Here is a 12,281-nt window from a genome sequence, read left to right on the forward strand (position 1 = left end):
AAACAGTGGAGGATTGAAAGCTGGAATTTGACATAAAAATAACCATCACTAAAAAGAAAAGCCTATGAGTATTTTATCAAAAATTGGTTTTGAAAAGCTTTTCAAAAGCACACTGGCTGCATACACATCTGAACAGGATTTTTTTCTAAGCTTTTAAAGAGCATGGCTAGGGAAGACTGCTCCGAATGCGCGTGTGTCGCTAACTGCACAGGGAGAAGAAAACCCGACACCACATGAAAAATTGGTTGTGCTTCTGGCTACTGTGCAAAGTTGCTCCTTCCTCAAGCAAACCCAAATTTCACTGCTATTTCACTATCTACAACAGTAATGGAGCAAAGGTTGCTGAATGGCATTAATGATACATGTATGTTTCCATGTTCTCACTGTTCCTTTTAGGATTAAATAGCACTGGAGTTGGCTACCCTTATTTCTTACTCAATTGTTTTCTATTCCTTTTGCTAGGTATCCCTGACACTCCTTTAAAGGTACTGTTTTAACATAAATAAAACATAATATTTCCACTAAAATAATGGTATACAATGGACGCAGGTGGCGTATCTCCTGCTGTACTGGAAAAGACTGTCATCCAAATATTCCTAAGTATGGTCTCACATGATCTTTGGATCTTTCTGGCAGTGCTGCATGTCACAGCATGCGCAATATATTGTGAAAACGGTAGCTGAGTTCAGTGTCACCAGAGCTGAGATGCAACATGCAAGCACTACCATAGGAATTTTGCTTACAACTTTCCTTAGATTAAATTCAAAATCTTAAAATATTTTTGAACAAGCTTAGGTTCTCCTTCATATTTATAGAGCACATATGCTGTGGGATTAAAAATGACAGGCATATGCTTTAGTGAAGTTGGATATAAGAGTATGATGACAGGATTTGCATTCTTTCTTTATGCAGAAATGCAGACTTTCTTTTGAAGATGAATTGACAATATCCAAGAAAGGACAGTTCTCCTTCTTGGTATAAAAACAGGTATGATTGAGAACAGGGGCTTGGTTTCATTTCACAGTCTAATATAAAAGCTCATTAGCTCAGAGATCTTCAACTATCCCAAAGAGACACAGCGTTTATACCGCCCTGCTTTGTTACACCTGTGTTTTCAGAACGACAAAACGGAATTTCTTTTTCAATCTTCATTTCTACAGCAAGGGGGTGGGAAATGTTATTATCATGTTGCTAAGGGAAATGCATCATCCCATCATCAAAAGCCAATATTATAGACTGACAGTATTTGGAGAGGGTTGTGGCTTGTAAAACCAGCCATTCACATTACTACTGGAACAATATTGCTCTCTCTTGGAGTGAGTCAGGGCGAAAAAACAGAAACTGTTACATTTTATATTACTTTTATTTCTACTTAAGGGCATTGGCTGTAAGATGTATTTTACTTTTTCCTGGTCTGGCCTCCATTTTACTTGAATTCCAAAGAAAAATGTTTACCGTTTTGAAAATTGACTGAAAATGAAAGATTAACTAATACTTCCTGCCCTTTTTTTTCAGTTTCTCATACTATTTTCTACTATAAAATAAAGGAAGGAGACTTTTAACATGAAGAAATACCTTCATTTTTTTATTAGAGCAACTATTCCACTTCAAAGAGGTCATTTGCAACCTATTTTGAGCTATACAAGCACAAATGCCTTTAAAAATAAAGGCACTACAGTGTATTTGTCAGAGTGCTCCTGATGCAAACAGAGCAGTGTTTGCTTACTTCAGCTGAGAATTTGAAAGCATGAGAGTTTATTGTAATTACTTCAAGTTAGATTTTCTTACCTCTTAAACCTTTATCTGAGCCGAGCAACCCACTTCTTTGTATGTGATGTATCTTAATGGTTTCCCAGGCACAGGGAGAAACAGTAACTACCAAATCTGCCTTATAATGTGCATTTAATGTGGTTTCCCAAGGAAAAAAGATGTGTGTGCTCTAGTATCTTGGCACAACATTGCTCAATTTCAGCCAAATCTGATCGAAAGCTAGGGGTCTTGAAAACATTGAACCCCAAAAGAGGAATGAGAATCAATGAACAGCTGACCACGGATATCCCATCTATACCTCCCCTGATGAAACCACCAAGCAAGCACAGTCTTTAACCATTCTAGTAACAGGAATCAGCTGGCTAGCTAACTGGTTATGAACTGTAGGGTACAGTTCTTGCACAGACATACAAAATAAGGGAAAAAGAAAAAAAAAAAAGAACAAACGAAACAAAAAACCCAAGGTTTTTTTATGGGGTTGGCCAGGTCTGAAGGAGGCTGGTATTTCCTGTGCTGGAGGCATGTGCAGGAGAGATGCAAACTTTACATCATCAAACTTCATTAATTGTAATTCCTCAGCCTTAATTCAACATCATCACAAAGCGACTGAAAACACAAGCCAAGCTACTGATTGTTTGCATACAGTAGGTGGAAACTTTCTGGGAAAAGGGGAAACTTTAACAAGGATGTTCCGGTGAGTGTAACTTTGTCCCCAGTGTGACACACATTTGAGACAATGGTGCTGAAAACCCGAATTCCCTCTTCCTTATCTCAGCAAACAACTGGCAATGCGACTGCTTCGCCTGTAGCCGCAGCACTGCTCTGAATACCTGGGTGGCCTCAGGAGACCTCTTCCAAGAGTCGGGCTCTGTTTAAGACCATTCTGTGTCCCAGGGCTGGATACCATGAAGTCAGGTGAAAAAGTGACATAGGGCCATTTGTTCCTCACAGCTTAAACCTTATGAAGTTGTGGACATTTATTATTAAAATCCTTTGACAGGCCTGTGGCCTACACTCGGTTTATGCCAAAACTGTTCTTTGGCATATCTTTAATGTCTCCTGTATCTTTGCAGTAACTAATCATTGTTTCATTAAAACATGTACTTGCAATGTAATATAAAGAGAAATCCGTTGATGAAAAATGACATACACACATATACAGCAATGCACATATCAAAATGTATCACTGGCAGATGAGAGAGATAAAAGCACAGTCTTATAAATAATGGTTTATAGCTCTAGTCTGCTGGAAGAATAATCTTCTCAAAACCAATAACGTTATATTCTAGGTACTTCTTGAAAACTGCATGGTATTGTGATACATAAGAACATCTGCTGATATCACAGTAATTTAAAGAAATGGAAGCAGTAGTAATAGCACTTCATAGTACATTAAATTTATATATAATATTTATTATGAAATGAATTAACTGTACCTTGAAAAATAACGGCTCCTCAGGAAGAGGGCTAACAGGGAGTGAGGTGGTGCTACTAGCTGGACTCATGTCTGTACTCTGAAAGAAAAGCACACAGGAGTTCGTATTTCCAATCAATCTCTACAGACACCTTTTTTACATTTTGGAAAAAAAAAAAAAGAGCTGAAAAACAACACTGAAAATCCAACAGAATTAGATTGACAAAGCAACTGCAATCTGTACTGTATTTACCTTTAATTAGTAAAAGTCAGTACTTCACTAACGGGTAAGTACTTTGCTTTTTCTTTATTTTAAATGAACTCCCCATTCAAAGATTGAGACGTATGCACAAATACGCAAACATACCGCGCCTACCAAAGACTAACACAAAAGAACACAAAAAGTTGTTCATATAGAACAAGCTATGATATAATTTTTTTTTTTTACAATTTTTATTATTTTTTGGATGGCCCAATAGTAAAATTAGAAGGCAAAATCAGCAGGAAAGCAATATATTGCAGGAAAGTATTTGGATCGAAGTTTAAAAAAGGATCACTTTCACATGAGTCAATATATCTTACAAACGACCACTAATATATGAAAAGAAACAGCGAACAGCAAAGTTAATAAGGAAAATAAGTTAGTATACTTTAATGGACCTATCCAGTCAAAATGCTTGAAAGATTGATCTAAAAACTCACTATTTTTAGGTGATATTTCAGTAACCTGTTGGTTAGCTTGGTCATTATTTTCACAGATGTGACAGATATGAAAAGAAGTGTGGAAAGTCTTAATAATTTGGAATGGTAATAATAATAGAAGAACAAAGTCTGGATTTAAAAAAATACACAAACAATACCAAGATTGTTCTGGAGAAAACTAGGATATATAATACTTCTTGGGAATAAGTCCTTAAGTGCTCCAATGAAAAAGTCCACCACCACCACCAACAATAAAACAGAAAAGATGTAATGGAGAATATAAAAAACCAAGTTTGCATGGGCCAGAAGTTCATTTCCTTTTCCTGCTGGGGCATTGCAACGCAGAATGATTTAATGAATGCAGCTTATGCAATTAACTAATCAGACATCTGGTTTCACAATGCTATGAATCGCTTATGACCCCTTCAATAAGCCCAAATTCTGCAAGCGAAGAATTACAATAATCACTCCAGCCATGCAGTTCTAACAGTCCATTCATCAGAAGATTTTTATGCAGAGATACCGTATTTTACTCAACCAACTGGTACAGCATGAAAACTGAGACAAAATTTTGGGTACGAAATGCCTATGTCAGATCTGAAATAGAGGGCACAGACTTCAAAGTTAACACCTACAGAGAAAATCACTGAGCTTAATTAGATACATATCAGTTACACCATACCTGAAAAGAAAAGACAACAGTAACTTGCTAAATAAAAGGGACGCAAATAAAGGAGAAAGGAGCGGCCCATGGTAATAATTTCCTAAGAGAAAGAGAGAGACAGGTAGTTTATAACCCACGGAACACAGAGAAGTTGTTGAGGAAGAAGGGAGATTGCAACATGTCAGAAAGACAGTATCTTTGTTGAACCTGTCGCTCTGGTATTCAGAAACACTACAAATTTTAACACAGACTCCGGCACTTGATGATCAAGGAAACTGGATGGCAATATTTACTAAAAGGAAGTAAAACATAGCTCTTTTAGATTAAACTCAAGGCACAGACAAAACTGGGGACCTCCTCTGTGAGAACGTTCTGTCTGAAAAGCCAACAGTTCAGCCGAGGACAATTTGTCTTTTAATTTTCACAGAATAGGAAAAAACCTAAGAGGGGAAAAAAAAAAAATCCAGTTGGTGCTTTCCAGACCAAACCAAGTGCCCTAATTCGCAATTAGACGTGTGCAGGAAGGCAGTCCAATCTTTTAAGCATTGAAACAGCCCCAGTATGAAAATCTGCAAAGCAGATTGGTACCTGTACGCTACATGAGCTGCAAGTTCAGTGGTAGCTGGAATCGAAGAAGGGTCAAACAGCCCGCAGGATGCCAAAGCTGCTTAGACAGAACTTCTCAGGGCACATTCACACAATGGCCTCAGACAAACACCTGCTCTTCCGTGACGACTGGACACAAGGCAGCCCAGGTCTGGATGGCACGCGGATGTGGCACCGTGCCTGAACTAGAAAGGCTGCTGAGTGGTGGGGCGTATCAGTAGAGGCACCGTGACTGTGTGGCTTCCGGACCGCAAATGGTTTGCGTCCGGCCAGATAGAAGGATTGGCAGAAGAGCCTGTGTCTGGCTACAGCTGTCCACGTATACATACCCTCAGTGGCCTCTCCCAACAACTTCAGTGATTTTCTTCTCTAAGGAATGCAGAGCAGCTTCTCTGCCAGTGTAAATTAATTAAATCCAGTGGCGCTAACACAGTTTGTTATAGCAGGGAATTGAGTGAGACGGTACCAAAAGGGTTGTTTCTCGAGCTATTAAAAAAAACCCTTCCAAACTAATCACTGCTTTGAGAGATGTTGTCAGCTTGCCCTCCTGAAGGGACATATTAACAATTTCAAACATCATCACACCTCCCACCTAAATTTACTGTCCACGGGGTATTTGTCATAATCACACTTCGCAGTCTAAAGCTCCCCATACACAAAAAAATCCTACCTCTGTGAGGAATTCACCCAATGAGGACTTTTTATTTGATGTTCCCTAAATCAATTCTGTTCTCATGAAAGCAGCACTCACTTTAAGTTTGCCTTAAAGTTGATAGATTTTAGTTATAAATTAACTAGAAGATGCTACACCATTAGGGTATAATCATATCTTATAAGCTGTAGTTTTTAAACATAATTATACATATTAGGCAAAATTAGGTAAATTAGGACATCTTGTAATTTTGCAGTACTTTGCTGTGCAACTGTAACATTTTAAAATACATATTTGTGATACCACAGCTGGGTTTTGTAGACTGAGCATCTTCCCTCTGTCGCTGGAAACCTCTGAGTGTTCTGAAGGGCACGGAATGTTGCAAAGCTTTAATCACCTAAACTCTGTTTTTTAAATGTCTGAATACCAAGCAAGTCAAGTACTTCTCAGAACAACAGTTTAGAAAATACTATCTTGCCCATGTCAAAAACAACCCTGTGAGCTTTTCTTTCAGTGCTTTTAGGCCATTTCTTAATTCGGAGCAGGTTGTTAAAATGCAGCAAACGGACATTATTAGCATTTTGCTGATAACTGTTGCATGATTACAATGATCAATGCTCAAGTTTTCTTCTAATTTCTAGAGCTGATCAGCCTAAATATACATCACCCTCATTGTGCAACTGAACGGGTACCATGGAGTCACTGCCAGGCCGTGCTAATCATTTATCCTCAGAGAGTAATGTTAAAAATGTGATTAAATATCAGGAAATTTCTTGATAACAAGGGAAAGGAAGAAAAGAAGTCTAAAAGAACAAACTTTTCCCACTTCTGCATCCTGTTTGGAGATCCAGGATTGGGATCCTGCTTGAGGACAGATTCCCACCATTTTAGCCAGATAAAAGAGAAAGCAGCTCTTTCTGGAGCTGTTTTAAAGCAGTTACAGGCTTGGGGTTTGTTTTGGTTTTTTCCACTTGTGTATACCTGCCTCAAAACAGAATGTTTCATAAACCTGCATACTGACAGAAGTTGCCTAATGGCAAATTAGAGAATGTAGTCAGTGTATTTCCTGCAACACAGAAGATCAAGTATATATAAATGCACATTGTTAAAACCATGCTCCTTTGAAAACAACAGTCATCTTCTAGTCTTCAGCAACTGTTCTTTAAATGAAAACAGATCCACCTCACCTCGTAAATTGGGATTTTTCTTGCTACAAACCTTTGTCCTTAATCTGATCTTCTCTAGGAAGAGGCCTATGTATCAACCTTTGTTAATTATACCATAAAATATGGACCATGCACTGTATATCATCCACTGACAGAAGCCAATTTAATTTGCTACAACTGCTTTTCAACAAGGGTAAACACTGCAGTGATAGTTGGCAGACATTGACTTCTCTGGAGATCAGTATCGCAATTTATTGATCTAAGAAGTTAATACTGACAGAGAAAACCTTCAGTGGATATTAGAGCTAGAGATCAAATAAATCTTTATAATAACTGAGAAAAGACAATCTGTGTACTTTATAGCTTTTTCTAAGGAGTAGTGGATGAGTGTTGAACTGACTTTCAGGGTGATAGTTTTAGTTGTGTCATAAGTTATGCCATTAAGTATCATTTTATAATCTAGAAGTTGAGTAGAACTAGGAGATTAAGTAAGTGCGGTCAGCAAGCTCAGTATTGACATTTTGATATACTGAAGATAATCAAAGACCTGCAAATGAATTTATTAATGGGTCTGCACAACATCTTTATGAAATACTGTGCTTAAATATTATTATCCTGTTTTATCAACGACAGAGAAAAAGAAGGGGAAGCGATTTGCTCAAAGCTATGAAGGGCTGTTAAAAACAAAGACAGAAATCAGGAACTCACAAGTCCAAGCACTCTGGTTGTTCATCCAGAGTGTGCAGTGCTCCCCTATGTACTTTTGGAGGGCTGTGATTTCTGTAGTTTCTGTATTATTTAACGTCATGAAGAGTTTTTGCTGATACATACACTTCCTGCAAATAAAATTACTGTAAACAATTGATGCCAGCAAAATCAAAATTAGTTTTGGTAAGAAAAAATAGCAGACACATGCAATGAGCTTTCACCTCCCACCCCCCACCACGTTTGATTAATTTTCCCCAACATCTCCAGTCTCACTCATTAAGAATGGAAGTGCCTCCTTAAAATGTGTTTAGGCTATTTTCTAACACCTCTGAATACAATGCAGGTGGTTATTGAGAACCTATTTCATGTTTTTTATTAATAGTTACAGTTTATTATTCTTACTAATTACTAATATGTGCAATTATCAGCTGAGGCATTTGATTATTGTTTTCAGGTATTTGCCTGGTACATTGCCTAGAGCTTGCTGCTCACATAGCTTAGAAAGCTGCATGGGTTTTGCATCTGACCTGAATTATCGTTGCTTCCATCACAGGGGATAACCATAAATTACAGCTACTATGGCTTCTTGCTACCTCTTTTTATGCTAGGACATAAGGGGTGGATAGCCAAATAAGTTTTTAATGGTTCAATTATCTACTGATTTTCAACCAGCACTTAGTATACAGGCGGACAGATTAGCCTCCATTCCTCTTACAATCTAAGCAAAGCTAATCACCTGAGCTGTGAAATGCCAGTGGGAAATTTCACCTCATTTAAGATAAGATGCTGATCTGTCACTTAACAGTATGTCTAGGAGTGTTTATTTTAGAAGACTCTGAGTTCTCAGGAACTCTGAGCAAACACATTAAATGTAGTATTTTGCACAATAACTTTTTTCAGCGAGGAGGGATCAGGATGAAAGATATTTGGTTGACCGCTATTTGTTTCTGCTTTGAAAAATAGCTGGAAAGATGGTCTTTTAGCCTTTTAATTAGGCTAATTAATTATAAAGTCCATGACCAGCAAGCAACTTAAAGACTACATAACCAGTCCATGGTTTGTTGCAGAGCTACAGTGTTGGAAATAGTTTTGACTCAGATTATATTTTCACATTGTTTAATTTATATTTAGTATATATTTAATTTACCCAAATATTTAAATTTACTAAGCTAGCTATCTCCCTTCTCCTTATATTAAATGCAGATGTACCAAAGTACCAGGCACAAGTTACTATTATTACCTGCTTTTCAGTTTCTAAAAATGGCACTATGAAAATACCTAACATACAAAACATCTGGTAGCTGGCACAAGGAGAACACCTTAATAAACATGTTTTTAAATCTGTAAACAAAGTAGAAAGCTGAACTAAGCCTCTAAATAGAGGCCCAAGAATTGGAGATTGCTGTACGTACAGAGGGAAAAAAAACCAGTCTGTTTTTGTAAGCATACAAATGTCATGTTTCTCATAATAGAAAATGGCATATATATCGCTACATAACTAATAGATTTATTTAATAGCAAATATCGCTTCCTTTCTGCTCTTTATTTTCACCTTGATTTTTCATTGCTCATCCTTCCAGTTTGTCTTTATCCCCCACCTTCCTTCACAAGACTTACAATAAACAGAGACACAAGTTTCCTTGGTCAGATAACTCCCTGGCACACAGAGGTTAGATGAAGGGTCCATTAATATGTAGGAGAAAACCACTTTTACCTTCCCAAACAGCAAATTCAACTCGAGTTAATCTCTAAAACCCCCCTTCACTTCCATCTGCAAGCAGAATGTAATTTCAAAAGTAATTTGGACAATGACTTTGGGGTTAACATCTCTTTGTGAAGAGTACCGGAGGATCATCAGTGACTGTCACTGTGTGAGTTGGGACTGCTACTATGACACGTTATATTAAATGCAACTCCAGTCATTTTTTTATCCTAATGAAAACCAGGGGGTTGCTTTCACAGACGCAAACGCTTTGTTGACAACACAGCGGAGAACTGATTTCCTTGAGCAAAACTCTACTCCCTTTTCAGTTTCTATTGTTTCTTTCATACTTCATTGACTATACTATCCAGCCTTGACATTTTGTTATTGTATATTCTTCCCTAATAATATCATATAACATCAGCTTTTTCTGCTCTTTCAGCAGTCAATTGAGAGAACCAAGTACTCTCCTGGGATTTTAATCTGCAGGCTGCCTATTTCAATTGCTTTTCTTTCCTTGCGGGAGATCTTTCAGGTTCAAATACACACATTTTTTTGCTCAAACTGCATTTAGTTTTGTAGCAAATATGACGGTTGTCTCATACAGTAGGTTCAGTGATGTTTTGTTTTACTCCAGTCACAAAGACATTTTCTTTCTCCAAGGTCTGCATCACAGCACTAAGAGTAACTACACTGATACTCCATACTACAGCCACAGCCTGAATCTGGAAGAAAATGTCTGCACCAACTCAAAGAAGAGTCTATCAGCAAAGTATCTCTGGACTCCCTCAAACTCCTACATCTTCCCTGCATACAGATCCATCATTTTTCTGCCCTTCCAAATAAAACACTTCGAAAAGAAGTAATCAATTAACTAAACGAAGAAGGATCAAATCTGTAACAAAATTGCCTCCTCTCCCTCCCTCCCTTACACATTCATGCACGTTCTGCATCATTACCTATCGTAACATATTGGGACCAAGATATAAGCTGGAGCCAAAAAGGATCAGATATTAATACAAACAACAGATGCACCTACAGTTACATTAAAGAGGATAAAAACATACACAGGATATACATTTATATGCTTCTGGATATGTGGAAATAACTGTCTTGATGGGTTAGGAAAAAAATGCTCTTGAAAACAGGTTGTTCTTTAAGTTCCTCTGAAGTATCCACAGATGGTCACTGTTGAAGCCAGACATGGATTTAGGTGCCAATTTCAGCAAAACAGTTCCTATGCTCACATACTCATACAATTAACTGTTCTCCATGAAGCTCTGAAAGATGTTCATGATCTCCTTACAGCCTATGTAACATCTTTTTTAGTCTACAAGAGAAAGACACGATTCTTTCAAGACAAAAATCTATTTGCACTTGCTATTAATGAATATTTTTCATTAAGGTACACATTTTCTCACACACTAAACTCATGTCCAAGAAACTACACATGCTTTACTGTTCAGTACCTCCCTTTGCCCGTAAGTGCACAGGGATATAAGTGATATCTCCTGCACCATTGTGGTCAGTTTTCTGCCTACAGTTTCCCTGCCACATATTGTTTTCATCTGAATGAAGACAATGTTTCATAACGTTAATAGAACTAATTTTTTAAATCTGAACATAATGAAGCCAGCCTGATTTTCATTAATAATTTGCTGCTCCATTGTCTGGTGGTTTTCTACCTGTATTTTACTTTGTAAGCATCAATAACAACATTGCCAGATTTTCACACTGGTGTTTTACTGTGAAGCTATGTTTTATTTTTCTGTGTTTCTCAAAAAGATTCAGATGCCTTCAATTGCTATGCATTTCACTGAGGTTTTAACAAGCCACTTTGCACTTTCTAAATGTTGTGACTGCAATTATTCTCACTTCTTCATCAGTTCTCAGAAGGGTTTTTACAATTTCAGTGCAGAACCACTTCTGACAGGGTATTTTAACTTATTTAGATGCAGAGGCTTCATTCTCAAAACTGTCTTGAAATCCCCAATAACAGCTTAAAGGAAACAATTTAAACATCTGTATGTGTCTGCTGCTAAATCAAGGAAGACAGATTTTTTTTCCCACTGCAAGAAAAGAAGCAAGTGACATTTAACAATTTGAAATATGCTTTCGCTGGCTGGAGCTCTTCTGTATGATGCTGTTAGAAATAAACAGTAAACATTTAGTAAGTTTTGCCATGTTATTTGCTTCACAGTGTTTTTAATAGTAGCATTCTTTAATGCTTTTAGCAAGTTGAATCTCTTTGTTTCAGCTCCTGAAATGTAGAAATTCTGATTACCATAGACAGAGTTTCAAAGCATGCTAAGCTTGCTTTTTGGTTTAGCAAGCAGGTTCCAAAGTGGAGTTGGTCAAGGTAGAACAAATATTCCTTGATTTTGTAAATATGTGGTATGCTGAGTTTCTACCTTCAGACAGCAGCTTTCATTCTTAAGGGAAGGAGTAAGAAGGGTAAGGCACAACAGGAACTTCAACTCCCACCCTGGAAGAGGGTTCAATATTAGCTACCCCAACTGCAGTAAGCTCTCAACAGTCTTTCTAGCTCTGCTTGTTCTTCTGCCCTTCTCTAGTCTAATACTTCTCTTCCCACCAGCTCAAATAAAGATCTGTCAAGACTGTCCACTCTTTCTTACCTCTTAGGGTACTTGCACAGCATCTTCCATTCACCGTTATTTCCCACTCCCACACCCATCCCAACACTATTCCTGTTGTGCCATCCATCTGAACCTGAAAGTCTTCCCACCTCCTCTACCTTTCTCCCTTCCTTTGGTCAACGCCCATCCCCTTGATGCTGACATATACATTAAATAAATATTAAATTAAATTAATTATTAAATTATATTAAATTACATTATATTGAATTAATATATACTATATTAATATATATATACTAT

The 12,281-nt window shown here is 37.4% G+C and overlaps 1 protein-coding gene across 1 annotated transcript in view; it reads right to left on the reverse strand.

The window, feature by feature from the left end:
• The window catches only part of CCSER1 (coiled-coil serine rich protein 1), a 662,304-nt gene that overhangs the window by 384,227 nt on the left and 265,796 nt on the right, over positions 1-12,281 (reverse strand). The window contains exon 6 of the mRNA XM_075709669.1: positions 3,207-3,284. Coding sequence (XP_075565784.1) covers positions 3,207-3,284 — 78 coding nt within the window. The remainder of the gene's footprint in view (positions 1-3,206; positions 3,285-12,281) is intronic.

This window comes from Pelecanus crispus, chromosome 4 (assembly GCF_030463565.1).
Source record: "Pelecanus crispus isolate bPelCri1 chromosome 4, bPelCri1.pri, whole genome shotgun sequence".
NCBI lineage: Eukaryota > Metazoa > Chordata > Aves > Pelecaniformes > Pelecanidae > Pelecanus > Pelecanus crispus.